The sequence below is a fragment of the Caloenas nicobarica genome, chromosome 9, assembly GCF_036013445.1.
Source record: "Caloenas nicobarica isolate bCalNic1 chromosome 9, bCalNic1.hap1, whole genome shotgun sequence".
NCBI lineage: Eukaryota > Metazoa > Chordata > Aves > Columbiformes > Columbidae > Caloenas > Caloenas nicobarica.
In genome coordinates this window covers 24,198,363-24,221,784 of record NC_088253.1, presented here as the reverse complement: position 1 = coordinate 24,221,784, position 23,422 = coordinate 24,198,363, and the positions used below count along the sequence as shown (strand labels likewise).

General features: G+C 52.4%; 1 protein-coding gene across 7 annotated transcripts in view; it reads right to left on the bottom strand.

The window, feature by feature from the left end:
• The window catches only part of ZFHX3 (zinc finger homeobox 3), a 166,891-nt gene that overhangs the window by 77,693 nt on the left and 65,776 nt on the right, over positions 1 to 23,422 (bottom strand). For all 7 annotated transcript variants that reach the window (XM_065641240.1, XM_065641243.1, XM_065641241.1 and 4 more), the window contains 2 exons: positions 19,309 to 22,046; positions 15,450 to 15,946 (listed from right to left, as the gene is read on the bottom strand). In XM_065641240.1, coding sequence (XP_065497312.1) covers positions 15,450 to 15,946; positions 19,309 to 22,000 — 3,189 coding nt within the window. In that variant the 5' untranslated portion in view covers positions 22,001 to 22,046. The remainder of the gene's footprint in view (positions 1 to 15,449; positions 15,947 to 19,308; positions 22,047 to 23,422) is intronic.

Below are 23,422 nucleotides of genomic sequence, written 5' to 3'. Positions count from 1 at the left end.
AAATACTTATAATTAAAAACTATAATAATGCCTGCACACAAAGGGCTGAATTAAGGCAACCTTAAGTCTGATATTTTCTGTATTTAAGATGGTTGTGAGGGTTTTCATGAACTGAATGGACACTAATGTGTCTCAAGAATCGTGCATATAAATGCAGCAATGGCTCCATGCCCCACACCACGGAGTAGCTCCGGTGTGAGCAGAGTCCCCAGGACACCACGGGGGAGTCAGGGCCTGGACCTGCTCAGATTCCTACTGAACATGAAGCTCTAGCTTCCCGACTTCATACGGTGCTTTCTTTCGGTGCAGCTGTAGCGCTGATGCTAATGTTTGTGTAAAATTTCCTATGTGTATCTAAAACCTAATTCAATTATAGTATACTTCTGTAGAGAGATCTACAAGAGACCAGAACTACTCCGAATATTAGTTGCAGCTACTCTCTCCAAGACAGACTACAAAAATGGAAAATATGGAGCTTGCAGAAGTACACTGAAGCCAACAGAATAAAACCGGAGATGATAAATGCTTCTGCTCTTTGGTGCTCCCTTTGTTCAAGTGTATCTGCACTTACTTGTACTTGGCATATCCAGGTACAGAAGTTCCTCGGAAAAATCAGGCACAGTATTTATTGGTTTTAGCAATTCGGGATCTGCAATCCACAAGCTAAAGTCTGTAGAGACACACACAGGGTAAATGATAAATACTATAAAGGCAGCACTAATCAGCATTAAGACTATTTACTGACTACTGCAATTCAGAAATAAAATGGAAGCAGCAAGATCTGTTTTGGGAGCAGTGTCCACTCGTGGCAGAGAAGTGTGAAGAGGTGACACATTTCTAAATCCTATTTATGAAGCTGCCTGGGTAACTCCGTTTACTCCAGTAGTCCTGAGACTCCTATTTCTGTGACTGTGTGGGATTAACTGCTTTGCAAAGACACTTGCTCAGGGTTAGCATTTGCTTTCAAGAGGCCAGTATGTGGGTTTCGTGTCTTGCTAATCCACCTGCCCAGCCCAGAGTCAGACATTTTAACAGGTCTGTCTGAGTAATTCAGAGCACACGCCAGAAAACCCAGGGAAGCCAACCCAAGGAGGTGTGGAAGCAATCAGAGCAGGGTTCCTACCCTGTGGGACCACAGGAAACGTGCAGAGGAAGACAGGAGCGGCCTGTAACGCAGACCCCACGACATGAAAACACCGTCTACACGAGGACACCCGTCTTTAAACGTCCCCCACTACGGTCCAAGCATGTTCAAGAACTGGCTCTGGGACAGCTGGTCTTCTCCAGGGGACTTGGAGCAGAGCGCACACACCAGCATCTGCTCCATTTCCAGCGAGGCAGCTGGTGCTCAAGAGGCACAACTGCCCACTCCAGAGCCTGTCCTGCACACATCGACCCGGCTCATCAGCAGACAGCACGAGCAGGGACACTCTGCAACCACCCACACAGCTACAACCGTGGTCCTAACGCGATGTACCCCTACACAGCATTCCTGGAGTTACAAAACAGCCCTGCGAACACTGCGGGCGTCACAATTTACACCGGCAGTTCTCACATCGGGACGCCCTCAGGCTTTTTGCTGAAGAGGGTGCAAATCATACCTAAAGGGAGGAAGGCATCAGCCACCCCAGGATCGCTCCCAGCTACTCCTCACTTGCCGCTTACCCTGCCTAAGGATCCTCCTTTCCCCGGCACACACGTGAAGACTACAACACCTCTTTGAGCCAGTTTCAGAAAAGAAAGAATAGCTGATCCAAGAAGTTGAGACCTGCTGAATTAGGAGTTTCTCTGCAGCACAGGAGGACACCTGGACTTGGACAGGGCTGCAAGGACCCAGCAGGAACCCAGACAAGGGGACAGGACCTCCCGACCTGGGGCGTGACCCAGCCGGCACCAGAGGCTTTGCCACAGCCAGGCACCATGTGGGCATCTGATGTGATTGTCTTAACCCCCTCACCCACACGAGACCTTCCTTCCACCCCTTCACTGTTCTCTGCTTCTAGCTACATCCAGCCCCCAAAACGTTTCGGCATGACAGCGCAGCTCCTCCCCTACCAGCACCCTCTTGTTTGCTCCCGACCGAGGAGCCGATCTGCACCCCGACAGCAGCCGCCGGCAGGAGCGCAGGCAAGTGCGGAGTCTTTGCAGGGCACCAGCGCTGCCCCGGTCCCTGCGGCTGGCGCGGGGACACCGACGCCGGGAGAGGACCCAGCCCTTGCCCCGCGCAGAGGCGGGCAGCTCTCGCCCCGCCGCAGGGCAGGGAAGTGCCCCGGGCACGGGGACCCCAGACCCAGGAGGCTGGGGACGCCCCAGGATCCCCGGCGAGTGCCCGGGCAGCCCTCCCAGCCCCGCAGGCACCGGGAGCCCCCCGACGCGGCCGCCGCTGCGGGTGCTGCAGCTCCAGCGGCAGAGCCGAGATGCCGTGCCAGGCGCGCTGCTGCCGAGAGGCGAGCGCTGTGCTCCTTCCCCACCAAAAACCCCGAGGCCTCCCGCGTGTGTGCTAACCACAGCCCTTTGAGAGGCTCATGTATTTACAAACTGAGGCATGTTGAAATCAAAGGGGATACCATATGACATAATTCACATTAAAATGTCAACAGGCTGACAATTTATAGAGTCAATCCACCGAAGGTGGGGAGAACTAAGACGTGGTAATTGTTTAATTCCCGCTTAAACCAACAGCGGCTTTACCTTCAAACGTGGTACAATGTGCAGGGCCTTCCAGGCGTGCTGTCAGGCAAGTGATGCCAGCAACTGGCACTGGACCAGCAATTAGATAACAGCGTTAACTATTTATAGGCACTTCCCACCAGCAGCGAGATGGGATGCTGCTGGAAGAAACACAGCAGCCCACCCCACAGCAAATATTTGCCATCAGCACCAGGACAACCTGTTTTTCAGGAAGGCAGAGTCCCTCTCGTTAGGGCACGGGCGGCCCATCGCCGCACCCCACCAGGCACGGCACGGCACGGCACGGCACACCTTCTGGGGAGGAGACAGCGCGGGGCCGCCAGCTCTGCGGGCACCGGCTCACAAACCTGCCTGTGCACCCCGACCCCCAGGACCTGCAAACACCGTTGCAGAGAAACAACGAAGGTACCAAGTGCCCCAGCCGTAAATTACTTTAGGGCACACATGAACTTTTTACCGCAGGTAGATCACAGCAGCTTTGCCCATATCAAATATATTGTGCTGTGTTGTGAGACATGACATCTGGGCCAGCTCAGCTCGCTGACGTCCCCTGCCCACAGACAGGCTGCTGGCGACATGTCTTGTAGCTGCAATAATGCATAAGGAAGGCATGAGAGAGAATTATGCACCACTGGGAAAAATTTTACCTAGATAAACCACAGCCAATAAATTTTCTATAAATGCCAGCTAATGCCATCCCTTTGAGAGCAATGGGAAGGGACTGCGTGGACTCCAGAGTCCCCTGCACAGACTTGCTGTCTGTACATAAACAGTAACACCTCATTCTCTCTTCTACCTCATTAACTGAAACGCATTAAAACAAGTGTGCATTGGGAGCAGAAAATGAGACTGTTAAACCAAGCTGATATAATCCTCATCAGCTGTGGGAAATGAGAGCACATCCATTATGCTGAATCAAGTGCGCCAACTGTGATTTACCGATAATGTTAAGACCCCAAGAAAGATGCTCTTCCCCCTTGCCTGTATCCCTCCTGCCTCTGTCACACCGGGCAGCTCAACCTGCCGTCTCCAGGACTGTCTCATGTGTCACATCCAGAGCTCTGGGGTGACCTTCCCCACTGCAGCAGCCCCTGTTGGGCACAGCACCGCAGTCTAGCTCTGCACAGCACTGTCCAAGCCTCCTGTCCCCAGGAGGTATCTGCCCAGTAAGAAGCCTGGAGCCCTCTGACTCCACCACTATGGAAGTGGAACAAAAGGCCAAGCAGCCAGCAGAGCACACACCCAGAAAACGGGATGTTGCAAAATAACAAACCCAAACTGGGATGTTCACACAACGGCAGGGTGCCTGGGTGATGGACACGTTGCTGTGGCATTCACACCTTGCTTTAATGGCACCAGCCCACAGAACAGCACAAAGGGCAGAAAATACAGCAGCACCTCGGAACAAGCCAGCAGCACTGTGTCATTCTAGGTGTCCCCAGGCTGGCAGTCCCACGCAGCACAAGCCCGAACCGGGGCAGCAAAGGTGACGAGAGCTGTCACACAGTGACCACTAAACTGCAGCAAGGGACCAGCTCTGTGCAAGGACATGGAACTGCTCCCTTCTCCTGCGGGACAACCAGGACACCTCCCAGCCCTCACGAGCAAACGCTTGCTGGAGATGTTGGAGAAAGGCTCATTTTTCTCACCTCAGCCAGCCCAAGCGAACCGGCCCCGCAGCACCGGAGGTGCTGGCTGCAGGAACCGCGCAGACCACGTTCACACCAGACAGCGGCTTTGGGCCCCCCAGCAGCCTCGGGTGGAACCGCTGGCCTCCCCGCATGGTTCAGCTTTCCAAATTCCCTTCTCCTCGGCCCAGCCGCGCTGCTGGGCAGCAGGACAGGGTCTCCGCTCCCCGACGCCTCTGCCTCGCCTCCCTACGTACAGCAGGAACGTAAGCAACTGCTGCAGTAGTCGCATCTGCTATTTCAGAGGTTTTAAACCATGCGTAACTATTACAGGGCTTTTGTCTCCGAGTGCTGTCGGTTTGCAGCACAGTCCAGGCTGGGCTCTGCAGGGCTCGGTTCCCCCACAGGAACCCCAGGGAGCGAAGGGGACGTGCCAGGTCCAACCTGCAGCTCCTGCAGCCCGTGCTGGCATTCTGAACAGGGTCCATGAAGTCTGTTCAACCAGCATGATGTGTGCAACAGAATCACAAAGAAACAGGCATTTAAAGTGACATCTGTTGGATTAATTAGCTGTGTAATTAGCCTCCCCTCTGTGGAGATAGGCTTTGTTACTGCTGCCTGAAACTTCCCCAGGTGATTTTCTTTGTAACCATCCCTCTGCACGCCTGAGAATGAGGAGTGGGTGGGACAGGACTGTGATGCCTGTTCTGAGAGGCAGAACAGTCTCGAGGCCACTGGGCAGCTGGAGGAAAATAAACGGCAGCAAGTCAGAGGACCCGAACGGCCACGTGAACGTAGTGAAACCACACAGGTCACGGGCATCAACCTTGCAAGTCTGCACCTGCAAGCAGCACTCCACGAGGGATGAGAGGAAGGGATAAAATCAAGATTTTTACATTCTGCCCAATTAGATGAGAGAATCCTGGCCTCTCTCCCGCACCACTGCGCCTGAGCTGGCGGGGGAGCCGAGGAGGCTCCAGCAGCCACACGGCAGCAGCTGCACTTGGACCTGCATTGCCGCAGCGGCTCTGCCGGGCACAAACAACCCCAACTAACGCTTGGGACAACGAGGAAACCAGGATCCTGGGATCAGCTGACTGCACCGATGATTCAATAGCCACGTCAAGGTACCTTCTTAGAAAATGGCCCCTCTGTTTTAAATGCAGAACAAGAGAGGGAAGGAAGGAATCAGGGCATTCATTTCTGGTGTCGGGAAAAAAAGCAGTTTAACAACGGAGCTGTACGGCAGCTCCAACGTAAATCAAACTAGTGCCTAAGCAAGTGTTGTACTGCAAGCTGATCCCAGCAGCTTTTCCCTGTTGTGCCACAACAGCCAGATTTAATTCCTCACAGCTTGTGGGAAGGTTCAAAATATGGTAGTGGGAAGGCAGCTTTAGAGAATGATGATACAGCACTGCAAAAAATCAACTGACGCCAAAGCTTATCATCTTTGCTCTGCACAGGCATGCCGAGCCCCCACAGAGCCACGTGAGCTGGGACCGGCTCCTCGCGCACAGCCCAGCGTGCCGCTGACGGCGGCCCAGCACAGCGCCTGCAGCGAGGGAACAACTGGGATCTCTTGGGTTTTACATAAATATTCACCTACCAGGCAGCGGCGGCACTGAAGGCGCTGCCGCCGCCGGGCAGCGCTGCCCGGTGCAGCTCGCGGGCCAGGGCCGCGCTCCGGCAGCGGTTGGGTTCGGCGCCCTGGCGCTCCGCCCGCAGCTCCGCGGCGTGGGCAGCAGCCTTGGCACACAGACAACGTAACCCGGAGACAAGGATCTTCAAAGAGCGGCAATGAGGTTTACCGGAGCTTGTCCAACTGTACCCAAAGGCACAACTTCCAGAGAACCTGTTGCACAAGTGTGACTTATTGCCTCATTTGAGTTGCAGAACTTGATTGCACACATTACAGTGCAAGGCCAGAATTTTTAGGACTGGCAAGTAGGACCAAAAGAACATTACGGTAATAAGTTATGTATTGTGCATACATTATTTATTGTAATTTAATGAATTCCCTAAGAGACAGCAAACATAGAACCTCCCATGCCACTTCCACAGTACAATAATTTTGAGGAGTTTAACTGTTACAAAAATTTATTCAGGAACAGCTCGGTTATCTCAGGAGAGAAGATGACAACGTGCCTCGTAGCCTGGTTGCATTAACACAGCCTAACATGTCACACGGAACGGGACGGGGAAAGCACCTTATGGCCTCCTTCCCAGCTTGCAAATCAACCCACTGCCAGAGATGGATAGTAATGAACGGCCATCCATTATTTAATAAGCTCATCATCAGAGAGCCGGCAGCTACGCTGCCGTCACCTGGCCAGGACTGATCCCTGGTGCTGAAAGGCTGACCCGCCCCAACCACGCAAGCGAACTAAGAGCATCTCCCAGGACTTGCAGGCACATGAGGAGAAACACGGGCACCCAGACGGGAGCAGAAGGTCATCGGGCAGGGGACCCGCTCAAGCACGGGCTCCAGCAGAACTTACAAGCCCCACACTGCAACTGCACTCAGCAGCTCCAGCCCCGTAGAACCGTCCCCAAACCTCTGCCTGCTGCTCCACCCGGGCCTGCTCAGTCCCACCACTTGTCTCCAACTACACACACCGGGTGGCTGCAGGAGCATCAGGATGAGAGCCCCAACAAACACATCGGGATAAGGCCCCGACAAACGGGCCCGTTACCTGCCGGAACAAATCTCGGGCCAGCTCTCCTGACGGGATTTCCCACCGCAGTGCCAGATCCGCCGGCAGGAGAGCAGGTGGACACGCGCGCCGCTGCGCCAGCCCGCGCTCACACCGGCTGGTCACCCGGAGGACAAATGCAGGTCTGTTGGATCCAGACCAGCATCCCCACCACACTTTCACCCTCCAGGCTCCCCCTGCAGAGCAGCAACCTGGCACGTCGGTACAGGAGGGACAGCAGGTCCCTGAGCTTACACCACCACAGCAAGACCAGCTAGAGCTTCTGCTCATGGCCCAACATCAGGGCAAGGACCATAACCGCCTGCGCGCACCCTGACAGTCTGTACAAGCATCATCTGAAATGGGAGAAATTCCTGCTTTGAAATTTAAATATATACCCGCATATTCCAAAAATACTGAGATAAAAAAATGAACCGTAAACACAGACAAAACTGGCATCGTACGTGGGAAAATGTCGCACAACATTCCCACTGCCGCCGCCCCGTTAAGACGGTGACATTTTGCGAGAGAAGAGCCGAGGTCCGGGACAGCTCAAGACGCCCCTCGCCCCCGCGTCAGCCCCGCCAGCCCCCACTCCAGAGCCTGCGGCTGCGCCCGGGACCGCGGCAGAGCTGGGACAAGCTGCCCCTTCCGGCACACGAGGATAAAGCCTGGCAAGGTGTCCTTCCCTTGTCTGGGTTTTGTTTGTTTGTTTTTAACTCATTCTCACAAATATTTTGAGCTGGAAATCCTGCTTGACAGAAGGCTTTTGGCAAGATGCTTGGGCCAACCCCTGGCTCCTGCTGCCGACACCACTCGCTTCCCTTCCCGCTGCCGTCTCCCTCATTTGTTATTCAAGTTGCTTTCACAGAGCGGTTTCTTCACTCAGGTGTTGGTTGCACATGGCTCAGTACTTAGGGGAAAACCGTTGAAAGAAAAATCTATGTGACTGAAGACCATAAATAAAACATACAGCAGGCAGTGCTGTGTATTCTCAATAGTTTTGATTTCAACCCTTTAAAAAACCAGTACAGACAAAATGTTTTTTGATCCTATACTAACACACTTTATTATCAAATATTATACCTAAAGGAAGGTAAAAACCTACTTCGATGCCAGGGTGACGTGCTGGAGCAATCTGTCACTCAGAGAAAAGCACAGTCCCAAGAGGGAGGTTTCTGAAAGGGTTAAACGGATAGTGAGTGTTCTTTGTATTAAAATACTTGGCAAACCCAACAGGATGCAAAAGTAGAACCAGATCGTGAGGGTTCATTCCTCCTTTAATTGGCTGTACTGTGAAAAGCAGTTTTGTGCAGAAGCAAAGTGCTGCTTGAATTTCTGGAAGGCGGGAGGAGGCGGAACACAGAGCTCGGGGGGGGCGGAGGGTCCGGGCGAGCGACCCCGTCCCGGAGCTGGGCTGAGCTCAGCCCAACGCACACGGGCTCAGCTCAGACCAGGCTGGAGCTCACAAAGCTGGGAGTTCAGTAGGGCTCAAAGTTCATTCCAGATTTAAGCACGCTTCACTTCCTAAGCTTATCTTTCATCATGAGTTTATCCAAGACTAGAGGATGGCAGATTTGAATTAAAGGTTTTGGAGACCAGCTTTAAAAATGACTTTGTGGGGAGACTTAAATGGGTATTTCACTTGTGAAGCTGCTGTTGGAATTTTAACTTAAGACGTTGTAGGAAATCAGCTAAAAGTCCCTTATACTCTATAATTTAAACAGGATTCTGGCACAATTTGTGTTACTCATGAGTGTAAGTCAGAGCTCTGATGCTGCATCTGTAGTTCAAAAGATAAACTTGCAAAAATAAACCCAAAACACACAGAAGGCAGAGAGTGAGTAAATCAAAGGTTAATACAGCTCTAAATCCTCCGTAACAAGCACAACAGACTCTTTGTGGGCAACTTTACCCTAAGAACCTTAAAAGGCAGAGAGCGAAAGAAGTTTTTGACAAAAATCAAAACCCAACCGCATTTCCTTTCACCTACGTTAAATCATTGGGGTATTTCAGAGCTGAATCACGCCGTGACTCGCCGGGCTGGTCCTGCGGTGACGGCACCACCGCCGCTCACCGGCAAGGACTGCGGTCACGTCTTGTGACGGAGGACAGACAGACCGACCGACCTCCACACGGCGGCTGCACGAGAACGACTGTGCAGAGTGACTTCCAGACTTCGGGCAGGCTGATTAAAATCCATTGAGGAGAGAAAAATCACAACACTTCCCACTTCAGTCTCTTGTATCTCGGAACCAAAAGCCAAGAACTCCTTTTATTTGCTTCTTACTGATGCCATTAATTTTGGTTTTTTTTCTTTTAAACCTTGAAAACCCAAGGTATTTCTGTAAAACTCTCTACCTGACGAAACACAGTCCTTCCTGCACTGAAGTCCCCCAGGAAACATCTACTGCGACGAGATGACTCTCAGCTCTACCTTACTGCAGAATTTTGCCATGCTTCACTCACGCTAATCCAAAAACGAACAGTGTCACTAGCAGTGACATTTCTGAAAGGAAACAGGGCAGATCTGAACCAATCCTTTTCTAGTCCCAGCTATGTGAGAACTTACGGAGTGGGAGCTCGTGTCTCGGTGCCCACCTGTGAGCCCCGACATGCCAGCTCCTCACCTGCGGCTCTGCTCTCTACCACAGCTCGCAGCAGTAAGATTTACAGGTAAACGATAAGCTGCACACAAAAAAGTGTATTTTTTTTCCCCATTTTAAACCTGTTGCTAATTGTACTGGACGCTCCTTACGTTCTGTGCTAGGAGGGCAAGGTGAGCAACCTCCGCTCCACGCTGGCTCCGTGTGTCAAGCTCCTCCAAAGTCCGTTTACTGTCCTCACACGGGTCACTCCAGCCAGCTGGCGTCCCTGCCGCCGCCTCTGGGCTTCAGCTGGGTTTTTAATCCTTCCTAAACTGAGCTAAATTGAACACCATATTCAATGATGAGGCAAATCAAGGATTCACATAGTTCTGTGTTTCACCGTTGCCTTTCTGCTTGCCACCCATCACTGAGTTAATGTTTTCAAAGAGACTGGGAATGACTCCTCATCTTGCTTGCAGGAAGAGCAATTTTAAACCTCCTTTTTTTCCCCGATGAGGGGAGCAGGGAGAGAAGCCCAGACACCCACGTTAGGGCTGTCTGCCCTCGCTGCTCTAACACCGCGACACCAAATCCCATCTGCCATTTCCTGGGAAAGCACTTAGTGTCAGAAAGTTCTTCTGCAACTGTCATCCAGCTTCACATCTAAGCAGTCTACATATTTTTACCTTACAGCAGATTTTGAAGCATGCTTTTTACTCCATTTTTTGATCCGTTACAAACACAGGAAAGACCCATATATCCTTCTCATCTGTTTGTCTCCATTGTGGAAAGTTAGTTTTTATTTTACCTTCTACTTCTCGTCCTTCACCTTCACGGATGTGACAAAGCCCCCATCTTTGCCCAAGATCTGCTCATGAAGAACCTCGGCAGGACTCCGGGAAGCCGCTGCACCCTGAGCCAGCCCTGCCCAGGCTGCCCCGCTCTGCAGGGACCAGCGCCCTTCTCATCCATATGCCTGCTCGGACTCTTGCTACCGCTCCTACCAATTTGCTGACTTCATGCTCTGCAGTTTCTGGCACACACCACTGCCAGGAGTGCCCCATTTCAGGCGCAGGTTCCTGCAGAACCCTTCGGTCCTGGCTCCTTCCCGGGTACCTCTGCCTGAGATGCCTCTGGGATTTATCCTGCAGTTCTCTGAAACACAGGCGAGAATTCACTCCTCCTCCCCTCCCCATGCTGTACTCCTTCTTCCCTTCTCCTTTTTCTGCCTCCCCTTGAAATACTTTCCTATTTAATCATGTTGGACTGTCTGTGGACTTTGGCAGGCTTTCCCCCCGCTCATTTTCAGCTTTTTCTCATGAGTAGCATACATTTAATACGAGCACCTAATGTGGTTTTAAGTAAATCCTCTGTGACCTGCACATATCACACCCTTTTAATTTCTCTAACAGTAGCTCACCCATTTTCACATAGTTTTAACTTCAAATCTAGATACTATTATGGTAAATGCTCTTTTTGCCTGTTTCTATTATATTATGGAAGGACGTTGAATTTGAATGCATTATCATTATCATTCAGTAGCTACATCTCATACAATATTACATGCATCACCTGGGATTAAAACTTTTTTGGGATTTTCCAACAAGTTTCTCCCAGTTGACACTTGAGTCTCTGGCAGTCTGGTCGCTGCAGCACACGCTGCCGTGACGCTTTACCCGGTGTGCGGAGCGGCAGCTGCAGAGTCTCCTCCAGCACTTTCTACATTGCAAGCTGACAAATTTCCCCTCGGACATCGCAGCCACCACCCTGCGCCGGCAGCTGGTGATCCAGCCTTGTCCACTCTTAACCATGTGATCTAAATCACTGCTGGGAATTCGATGGTATTTTACTGGAGTCAAGTTAATGCCCCGTCACCCCAACTCCTCTGTCACTCTCCCACCGCAGCGTCCCTGGGGTCTCCTTCCTTTCCACCAGTTTTCTCAGCTGCCTGTTGGATCAGTATCTTCATTTCAGAGCCCCACCACAGCTCTCCAATTAACACTGCACAGAACATGTGCTTTTGGTTTCGGTCTGCCTCGTGTTTGTACTTAACTGGAACCATAAAGCTTGGCTCCCAAACCCCGGTGCAGCTCTGCATCTCGCCGCGGTCCCTCCAGCTCAGCCTTTGCACTCAAGAGACGCTCAAGCTCCTGCTGCACCCGTGGAGAGGCAGGACGAGCCACAGGCTGCTGGGTTACAGCTGCACCTCCTGGTTTCCTTTCCTTTCCTTCACTTCTTTCCAGGTCAGCAGAGAGCCACAAAGTTTCATCACTGCTAGTATCTCCAGCACTGATATTAAGGGGTCATTTTCCTGCACAGTCTGCATCTCCTAGTTAACAAAGAACCTCTATGCAGGCCATCAAGTAACCCAAACCCTCTCCTTCAGACTCCCTATTCCCTAAAAAAGTTAACTCAGCACTTGGAAAAACTGAAAAGGAAGACACTGAATGAACTCATTGAATGCACTCATTTGGCAGTCTGGTCAGCAACGTATTCCTTCAGTAGTTCTTTGTTTAAACTTCTTCTGAGTTGCAGGTTTTGAACTGGAGATTTTCAGGAAGTTGTAGGAAACGTCCAAACCTGGCTCTTGCCTGAGCAGATTAATTCCTTCTGGAAATTCCACCTGTGCGAGAGACGCCCGACCTCTTCCAGATGTGGGGAACGCTGCTCCGCTTTGAGTCTGCTCTAGTCCTCCGCGGTCACGAGGAGACAGGACTTGGCTTCTGTTACCGTCTGCCTGCACTTCTCAGGGGTTCGTACGGTCTCTGCCTCTCTGCTTCCAACCACCAGTCTCACTACATTCGCCAGGCTGTCCCAGCCAGGAGATGAAGGCTCTTCAAACCCGGCAGCTACCTCGAGCCAGCACATCCACCCCAAAAATTTAAGCACACACTTTCTTTTATGATGGTTCTTTTGCTTTCCAGGTCATTTCTCAGAATACAGAACTCACCAGCTGCACCAAGGGGATGCGCGGTCATGGTGAGAGGCACGAGCACCGCGTTCCCCCGGCAAGTGCAAGATAAACGACAGGATTTCCAATTCAGTTGCAGCATTTTAGGGGGACAGCAGGGATTCAGACAGAAGATAAGAACAGAGGAAAGATTATCAGACTTTCCAGTTTCTTGTCGTAAGCAAGGACCCTGCCCCGGGAAGGGGCCTGACACCAGCTATTGCGACGGGCAGGACGAAGATGGCAGCAGCAGCCCAGACCTCCTCCTCAGCCTCTGGAAGCATTGCAGGAGAAGACTAAAAGGTTCACCAGGCTGCAGGCTAACAGTGCCTCCAGATCACACTTTTTGGCAGCAAGTAGCGCTAACAGAAGTGGCTCTTGGGCAATGCAAGCAGCCAATAACATGTGATTTGAGAGGAAAACGGCAAAAAGCAGAATAAGGAGGATTGTGTGTGATAAGCCTAGTGCGCGCTCTCACCCAGCAGCATCTGGAGAGGATTTTCTCCAGCAGGCAGGGAAGAACTCGATTACATCCAGTTAACTGTGCTCTAAACTGATTATGCATGTGCCAGGCTAATGGATTACATTAGCAAGAGGAAAAATAACATCCAATCAATCTCAATTTACTGCAGACCACACCAAGGCCTGAGAGAAGAGAAGCCGTTCTGTGAACTCCCCCACACCTCCCGGAGCACAGTCGGGGCCGCCCGGCCTCGGGGAGCCGCACCGGGGCCTGCTCCGTGCACGGACGGGCTGTCCGCGGCGTCCCACACCAATTCCAGCCACGCCGGAGTCACACACCGGGAACCCAGCCATCTGCTGTCCCCTGCTACAGGCTTTACATAGGCATACAAGAAAGCTAATATATGGACCACGCCACAGACTGCACGACTCTGAGGCGTGTTATTCTCCATCTGCTCTCTCACTGCTTTCGCCTCAGAAGCGACGCAGGGCTGTAGGAGCTCCGAGAACCACGCCGGCCCCGATGAACCCGAAAACCGAACGTTCCTCTTGGCCTGTCTGAGGAAAGCATTTCAGGAATCTTCACTACAAGCACCTATGGCTGTTCCCAGTCTGACTTTGGTGGGGCGTTTCTCCCTTTCCCCCCGTCCCTTTCCCTCAGAGGAGAGAATTCCAGTGCTGATTGCTTCTTTCCCAGTAGAAACCACTGTAGATGAAGGATCTAGATAAAGAATTTTTAAACCTTTGCAATGTCTATTTAAGAGAACAATATTATGTGTTAAAACACATAATAGAGCTTTCAGACAACTCTTTTGTACCCCAAACTGAATCCCACAGACAGAGGAGATTCAGTTCCCCAGCCGGCTTTTTAAAGTCTCCCTGGGACCCTCCTGCCCGCAGTTTCCAGTTGATTTTCCTCTCAGGCCTCCTGCACATCTGGGAGCAGAGGCTCATGTGTAGACCTGACCATTTTTAGAGCCAGACTCTGCTGCGTTAGGCTGGATCCCAGCTGACGATGGTAAGAGCAACGGGCACAGCAGCGAGTTCAGCAGACCCGTATTCCTCCTCTGGGCAGCTCCCATCAACTCCAGGCGGGTCCAACCACCACAGTTCAAGGCAAACCTCCTATGATGCTCCCATTGTCCCTCTCCTCTCTCAATCTGCTGGAACTGCTCATTCCTAGGGAAAAATCCAGGAGTTTTGCAATCTAGTGTGTCTGCACTGTGATGTGGATGGGCTACTGTACTGTTCGATGTCACGTTTTAAATTCACATTACATAAAGAATAATATTCAAATAAATAATTAAGCACAAAATAGAGTCTGTGTGTATGTAAACTTATATATATATATATATATATATATAAAAATCTCATCATGTTTCAGGGAAAGCAGGAAGAAAAGGATGAGGACAGAAAGAATATTAAAAAACCACGAGAGAAATGAGAAGACAATGAGTGGGATAGCACGTGTCAATGGAAGGTATGCTGCTGCTTAGATTTATGGCAATTCGTACCTGATTGTTCATACTAAAGCCATTATGGGATGATTAGAGAAAAAGGTGAAGCTTTAAGTCCAGTGAAAATCAATAGAAACGTCTGGAGCAATTCTGCTGCACGAGTGAAAGGACTATTTACTGTATCCGGAGCTCCTCTTGGGTTACAGCCCACAGGGTTCAGGCCAGCGAGGGGAGGGGGTTGCGAACGAGAGAAAGAAGTGAGGAAAGAGAGGATGGTTATCAAGATTATCAAGAAGACACAAAATGAGGGGGAAAAATAATTTTAAAAAAAGATTAAGGGAAACAAGATGGCAGTCACAGTGCAAATACTGCGGTGGACAAAAACCTGCAACGCTTCCAGATACACAGTCTGTCCATATGCACGGTCAAGTACACACACACACACGGGCTTCTCTTCCAGCCTTCTCCCTTCTCCAGCAACACTTTCCTTACAGACCCGGCACCGTGGGGCACAGAGCCCCAAAGCAGCGCCCCAGCAGCCTCTGCCTCCGTCCCGCTCCGTGCCAGGACGGACACGCTTCTGACAACAGCACAAACCTTTGAGGGCTTGTGAAGAATCTCATCCGGGTTAACAAACCGCCTTATGGAAAAGAGCCAACAAAAGCATGGCAAATACCACCTTGCACAACATTTTCAGCAGTGACTGTTGAATTTGTGCAAAAGTACCATGTATATGCAGTGCTATAGGACACCCAAGCCCCCACCGAAGCACCTTGACATGAACACCCATTGGCCCGAGGCTTTACCAGCCACAGTTGCTACCAGAACGCAGGCTGAGGAGCTGGGCTGCCAAGCGAGACTGGGAACCGCTGGAGAACCGCTCATCTCCAAACAATCACAATCCACTGCGGTTCAAAATAGATTTTCCTTTGTTCCAGCACTTGGGCAATGAAGGAAGATGAAGCAAAGCCAACCCTTACCTTATAGAGCTTCAGGCTGGCCTCGTGCCTCGAGTTCACCGTGTGAAGACGCAGCTTCTCTAGACTGTTGGTGTAGTAGTCACACGCATTGCATTTCAGATGTACCGGATTCCCAATGGCCACGCACTTCAGCCTCCACTCGTTGGCCTTGCCGCCCTCCTTGATATGTGCTACCAGCTGGTATTTCTGCACGTGCTTGTCCGTCTTACAGTGGAGCTGGAAGTTCGCCTTGAGCTGCGTGTTGTAGCGGCACAGCTTGCACTGGTACGAGTCCCCCATCACCGCCTTCCACTCGTCTTCAGGGAGGCTTCGCTCCACGTTCATGTGGAGGCCCAGCATGTCCAAATTGTCTGTAGTGAACTTGTTGCACACAGCACACTGGAAGAGCTTCAGCGATGGGTCGTTCGTTTGCGTGAAACTCTCACCCAAGTTCATGAGCTCCTCAGACACCAGCTGTCCACCACCTAACCGCATGTCCAGGGGGATCTCTCCACCCACTGCATAAAGGAAAAAGGGGAGAAAGAGGTCAGAAAAGCTGAACTCTTTACAGAAGAGAAGCACAGAGCAGAACATAAGCTGTGCTCGGCGCAACTCTTGCACCCAGCGAGTGCGCAGCGAAAGCCAAGCGCAGCCGTCCCCTCACCTGCTCCTCCGCGCTGCTGAGCAGCACCGTGTCTGACAAACAAGAGCAACCGCAGCCGGTGTGCAGGGCTGGGAAAGGACCACGACAGCCCCGGTAACCCACCTCTGAGAGAGGAGCATCCAACCCTCTACCCGTGACAGGCGGCAGCAAAAATACTTTGTACAAAGTTTCAGAAGACAAAGAATTCCTTAGTGCTGCACTGAAAGCCTCTGTGGCCATTTCAAGAACAGCGTAACATGTTATCCTGTTTTTATTTCCCCACCTGGAGAAGCAAGAAATGTTACCTCATGCAGTACCTGGGCACAGTACCTGCTAAATACAACAAAGGTCAGAAACGGCAAGTCCCAGCGATGGCAGTACCACCGCGGGGTCACCCGCTGCCCTCAGAACCGCGCAGCAGAATGTGGCAAAACACCATCTGAAAAGCGCCGCCCCCGCACGACTGGGTCTCACCTCTTGTACAACGGTGCAAAACGGTGGGCAGTCTTCTAAAAGCAGCGTTGACAGACGCTTTGTGTGCCCGAGGAAAAGGCAACCACTATTAATGACCAGAGTGCAAGAGCGCGTCAAGGAAAGCCAGCAGGACACTCACTGTCTTTAAGTGTCAGATCTACTCTTCAAACCCAAAGCTGACCTCTCTCCACTCCCAGTAAACGATGCAGCAAGCTCTTATTTACATCAGAGCGTTTTGGAGGTGCGGACAAGAGAGACTTTCTTTTTCTAACATGAACTTTTTATGCCCAAGCACAGAGACCAAGCACCGGCCTCTCCTCAGGACCTTTGCCCCACCTCACTCTCCTTTTCTGTTTTTAAGACACTTATGCTCCTCCTGCACCTTTTTGGTACTTTACCTTGATCTTACGTCATAGCTCAGCTCAGCAATCTTATTAAAGGAAGCTTCAGGTCAGCAGTTACTCGGTCAATCAAAAAGAGGTTTTATTTCCTTAACTTTCAGTTTCCTACATTTCAAGGCACTTGAAGTTCAGGCAGAACCACACTGACCTTTCTGAAAGCACATAACCAGAGCTGGCGCAGACCACAGCTCTGGACCGTGTGTCTGCTACTGTCTTTCCTGCAGAAATGCAAGACCACAATGTTCATCGCAGTCCTAAGCAGGATGAACTGCAGCTTAAAAAACAACCTGAATGCTGAACTTGTTAGAGAAACAGCACCTCATTTTCATCAAGCAGATCTGGTGCTCACACAGAGACCGGGATGGGAAACACCCCCTGCATGTACTGCCAGGAACCCATCGCTCCATCAGAGCAGGCAAACGCCTGTTTCATCACCTACTCTATTCCTACCTGCCACGGTAGAATTATACCCTCCGTCCAGCTCCTCCTGCATACCTGCTTGCTAAATATTCTACCACTTGCCTTCTATGGTCTGTATCTCCCAACCACAGTGATTTTTCTAAGCATCCCTTTTAGGATGTACTCCCAAATCTTCTCTTTAAATCAGTCTCTCCTGAACACATAATGCAGTAAAAACCCCTAAGCAGACTCTTCCAAATTATTCATGTTCCACTCAAATCCAGTTTTGGACTGAAGTATGAAAACGGGAACAATCTGTTTCACTTCTATCAAAGTTCACAGTGCATGTATGTGAGTCTAACGAGCTGAGCTCATGTCAAGTGCTTATTGACATGGGAAGGGCTCCCCCCGTAATCCTCAGCTGGAGATCCATCGCCTGCCCCCGTAATCCTCAGCTGGAGATCCATCGCCTGCCCCCGTAACCCTCAGCTGGAGATCCACCGCCATGCAGCGTACATCCACAAACCCTCTGCAGGCAGCTCGCGCTCGAGGCCTGGGCGTGCCCTTCAGGAGGCTGCGCTGCAAACGCTGCCAGGTTCTCCCACGCCAGCCCCTCGGGAAGGACGGGCCGAGAGCTCCAGAACGGCTCCTTCCACGGAACCCACCACAGACAACACCGCAACTTTACACGTTACAAGCTGTATTACAAATGACTGTCTATTACATCTGTCGGCAATGTGGAGCTATTGAAAATACACTTAAAAAGATCCTGTCCTTGACCTCTCAAAGATGCAAGCTGGGATACTACAGGAAAAAAAAAGATAATTAATTTATAGTCACTTGAGTTCCTCCATTTTCTTTTTCCTTTTTTTAGTACCTGATGTTGTTATTCTCTCATGTGACTTTCATGTCCTTCTGGACTAATAATAAACTGTACTATGAATAGCTGAAGGAAAGGAGAACACGCATGAGCCCAATGAACCAGTAATGGAGCGCAGCAGTAACAACGGCATCAGTGGCTGGACGAGGCCGGGGAGGGCAGAGCGCTGCACCGAGAAATCAGGGCAGAGGAAAGCAGGTAAAGTGGCAAATTTCACGTACCTTCTCAAGGCACCGTGAACAGTTCTCAGCAGCAGCAGACCAACATAAAGACAGCAGTAATTTCAGTGGGTGTCTGCATCTGAAGCGTGGTGGGTGCTCTGCTCCATGGCAGCTCCCACCCAGTACACTGCCACATCAGCACATGATGAATGCTCATTGCCAGGAAAAACGCATTTAGTAGTTCATTTTTAAGTGCTTTTGTCATCTGAAGAGGGAAATAATCTCCTCTCTCTCTAGCCATTTCCCTTCAGTTTAACAATCCCAATCTGGTCAAGCCTCGAATTTTCCATCTCGTGCTGGCACCAGAAGAACGGTTTCAGCTCAGTCTTTTCAGCAGAGGAACACCATTCCTTCTACCAAATACATCACGACTCTTAAAACTTGCTTACCTTTTCTTCTCAGGGCAACAAACAACCCAGCATCTGTCTTTGAGAGCACCAGCACCCAATCAGACCCTCTCTCAAAGGCACCCGCCGAGCCACCCACACTCCTACCAAACCAAGGCAGAATCATTAGGGGACGCTGCAGGAAAGATGCTTTCCACGAGGAGGAACGTTTAACGCATGTCAGCAACAGTCAGTATCTACTGTTTATTAGCTCCCTACCAGAACTCTTACAAAATGTACCAGAAAAGCAATGTATTTTCCCAGGATGAGACAAACCAGTCTGGGGGAATGCAGAAGAGACGTCTCCACTGAGTGGTCTCCATCCTCGACCACCACCCAAAGGTAACTCACCGCATTGCGGCTGCAGAGATGGAAGGATCCGGCACGCAGCGCCCTGTCCGCACATGAGTTTTGAGGTAACACAAACACAATCCCTCCCTGACACACGGACACAGTGGAAAACCCTTCAGCCTCACCTAGAGATGGAGCCATCGTTGCCATGGGATTGGTGGGATCGAGCTGGAATCCACTCATCATGAACTGTGCATCTGAGGAAGTGCTGTCCATCTTCAGGTTGGGAAGGTTCATGTTCTGCGCCAGGTAGTACTGGTAGAGCTCGGCCTCGGCGGGGGACGGCAGGCTGCCGAGGCCCAGGTGCCGGTTGTGTTGGATTTGGGACATGTTCTGCTGAAGCAGCATCATGTTGTGCATGTGCTTCTCACTGGTCATGTGAATACGGAGGTTTCTAGCTACGTTGGTCTCATAGTCGCACACCTCGCACCGCCACGTAGGTTTGGTTTTTGGTTTGGTGGGGGAGGGGGCCCCACAGGTGCTACCAATGTTGGCAGCCGCGGCCGCCGCGGCCGCCGCAGCCGCTGCCGCCCCAGCGGTGTGGCTGAAGACTTGCTCTCCCCCTCCATTCTGCAGGTTTTGCATGTTGTTGAGATGCTTGTCGGACTGCATATGAATACTGAGGTTGCCTTTGGTAGTAGTGGAGTAGTTACAGACCTCGCAGCGGAAGGGCTTGTAACCACAGGTGTAGCTCTCGCCCCGTGCCAGCCGCGGGTGCGGCTGTCCGCTTTTGCAGTAGACGCAGGAGCCACCTGGCTCAGGATGTTTCTCCTTCATGTGCGCCTCAAGCGTCTGCTGGTACTTGTAGTGCCAATTGCACTTGGGACACTTGAGTGTCTTACACGAGTTGCGAGAATGCATCATAGTCATGTGGCCACCCAGTGACCGCGAGGAGCCCAGGACCGTGTCGCACTTTGGGCACTCCACGCCGCTCCCCGAGGGGCACTCCCCACCCCCAAGTTCACAGAGGGGGCCAGCATGCTGGTGATGGGAGATGTAGCTCCCGTCCTCGCCCTCCGCGCTCTCATTTGGTTCTGGTGCTGTGGCATTGTCTTTATTGGCACTTTCATCGATAAAGTCCAGCCTCCTGCTGCCCTCTACTACGCTGGCTCCGCCGCCCTCATTGTTAAAGCTTAAGTGATTCCTCCTGTTTGCACCATCAAAGACAAAGGAAGAAGCAGAATTAGAACTAGTAGAAGCTGTGCCCCGCGACAGGGTCTGGAGCACGTTAGGCATTAAGGGAGAGTTAGAAATGCTTTGGTTTGAGAGAGCAAGGTCCTTTTTGCTGCTGCCGCCACCTGCCACAGCCCCAGCGTCCTCCTGGGGCCGGTCCTCCAGTTCATCCTCCAACTCGCTCGGAAACAGTCCTTTGCAACCCTCATCATCCTCATCTTCTTCCTCTTCCTCCTCCTCCTCTTCCTCCTCCTCCTCCTCCTCCACATCCTCCTCTTCCTCCTCCTCCACCTCCTCGACCGGCTCTGCCTTTTCCGAGAGGCTGTCCTGGTCGCCCCCCTCCTGCTTCTCCCCCTCCGCCGCCCCCGGGTCCTTCCCCTCGGCGGACGTGGTGGGGCTGGAAGCCAGCGGGCCCAGGGGGACTGAGGTAATGGGAGTCTTGAGAGCCGAGCTGGTCAGCCCGCCCAGGTTGAGGAGCGCGCCGGGGGCCAGGACACCCGCCGGTGGCGGCTCCGCTCCGCCGGCCGCCCCGGCCTGGAGGGCCTGCTCGCCTTCCATGCGAATGCCACTGAATTTACCATAAAAACTGTGTCCAGGGCCTATGAGGTTAGCTGTGGAAACGAGAGGGTGCTGAAAGGTTTTGTTTTTTGGTTCCAGAAAGCTGACAAGGGGTTCCTTGTCTTTGCCTATCCCTTGGATGATAGCGGAGATGTTCTTATTGCTAAGAATTTTCCGCTCCTCCTCACTCAGAGTCATTCGGTGGTCGTGCACCGCGTGGGTCACGAACGAGCGGACATACCCAAAGGAGAGCTTGCACAAGAAACACATCAGGATGGGCTTCCTCTTCCCGTAGAGCACAAAGCCATCAAATTTGGACAGGTCCACATTGTTGGGAACATCTTTGGATACGCAGGAGCTTTTGGCAGAACCGTCGCTGTTCAGGTAATCCTTGTTGCTTTTGTGTCGCACATCGAAGACGCGGAAGCTGTGCAGGACGGGGCTGATGCCCGCCAGGGCTGAGGTATTCGGGAAGGCCTGGTCTGAGCCCTCAAACCACTTCCCGAAGGATGAGGCTATGTGGAAGGTGTTGATGATCTGTGGGTAGACGGGAGCGGCGGCGGAGGGCTCTCCCTGCTTGGGCAGAGAGTTGGGGAGCAGCGCGGGGAGGGCCGCGCTGCCGGCCCCGCTCTGCGCCAGCTGGCTGAGGCTCTCCACGATGTAGGCCGAGCCGTCCGGCTGGTAGACGATCTCGCCGGCCAGGTTCTCCACGTCGCTCTCCTCCTCCCCGTCCTCGCTGCTCTCGCTCCCGCTCTCCCCCCGGAGCGGCGGGGGCGGGCGGGCTCCGGCGCAGCGGTGCTCCATGTAGCTCTGCAGGCCGGCGAAGGAGGCGGCGCACTGGCCGCAGCTCACCTCCTTGCCGGCGGGCTCGGCGCCGGGGCCGGCCGCGGCGCTGCTCTCGGGGACGCGCTCGGGGAAAGGGACCCTCAGGCTGTCCAGGGGGCCGCGGCTCTCGGCCGCGGGCTGCTCCATGCTGCCGGCCGTGTCGGGGAGGTGGGCGCTGTTGAGATCAGTCCATTGCTGGTGCTGAGGGATGCCGCACCCATTGTCCTTCCCGGGGATGACAGGCGAGTCACAGCCTTCCATGGCAGGGCCGGCACGGAGCGCTCATCGCACCCGGTACAGCTTGGACCTGCAGGCAGGGAGAGAAGGAGAAAGGCAGGTGAGTCAGGGAGGGCAGACAGCTCCCGTGAAGATCCCCACTGCAAAGGCCGCCGACCCCGCTCTTCGGGACCAAACAGGCGGCTGTGAGAGCCCGAGCCCCAAGATGGGCTCCGGGAACAGGCAGCCTGGCCCCGGGTAACACGGTGCCGGAAACAAGCGCTGGAAACGCGATGGAAGTAGGAATGCAAGAAACAAATCAAAGGGAACTGGAAGGTGGTGAAAAGCTCCCCCGCCACCTTCCCTGAAGGGGGCAGGAAGATCATAGGACCTGCACTGCCCCCGCCAAGACTCAGATCTTCAGAAAACAAACAAAAATTTAACAGAAAAGCTTTTGACAGCAACAGAGTTAAGACACTACAAATGAACAGTGCTGCAGCTTTGGAACTTGGTAAAAATTGTACTCTGTGGCTCCCTAAGCCAGATGCTGTTATTTTTGGGTGATTCCCTTCTGCTAGTGCTTCAGGGAGCACAGAACCAGAGCTACAACATGTGCAGCTCCGCGGCGGAGCATGGGACCCAGAGCGGCTCACAGATATTTCGGAGGGTTTGGTATGCACAGGAGATTTAATTGCTGTGTTCTGGACAGAGTTTAAACAGAGAGAAACCAAACAGGAAATTCCAGATGTGAGAAGGGTCCATCCTGGGGACAGGGAAGCGCTCAGCAGGGCACGGCCTCTGCACCAACATTCCTGACACCCCCCGGCCAAGGGCCGGTGCAGGCCGAGAGAAGGAAGGACGCCCTGCCCACGAGTTCCATTCCGCCAAATGCAAGGAGACCCCGGGAGCTCCGGCCAAGCGCCAGGCAGGCGAGGGCACGGCCGAGCTCCCGCCGCCTCCAGCACCCTCCAGCTGCCACCCCTGCAGGGCCCGGCGGGGTTACAGACCCACAGGATTAGGGCTCTGCCCTGAGGAGCTGCACCATTGTAATGCGCACCACAATCAGCAGGAGATTGCCAGTTCAGCTGCAAATCCACCAACAATCCTGTCTGCAAAAGAGCATTTCTATAGTCTGCTTCAGATAGAGAGCTCCTGCGCAAGCCACGTGGGACGAAACACCAACAGAAATTAGAGCACTATTCCCTCATCTGTAAAAGTCATTTTTAACCTGTGGTCCACAGATCTCCTTCGGTATACAGATACAGAACTTCCACAAAAAACAGCTGAGCAAAAACTGTACAAGCAGAGGCCAACTTCTGCCTGTTTTTACACTGAAAGACCCATGTTCTAGATCCATTGTCATCAATGGCACACAGGATTTTTTTCTACAGTATTTTATCTTCTACCAACTAAACACAAGCACCACTTTGCTTGTCAGACTATTCCAAAACTGAGTACATGCTTAGG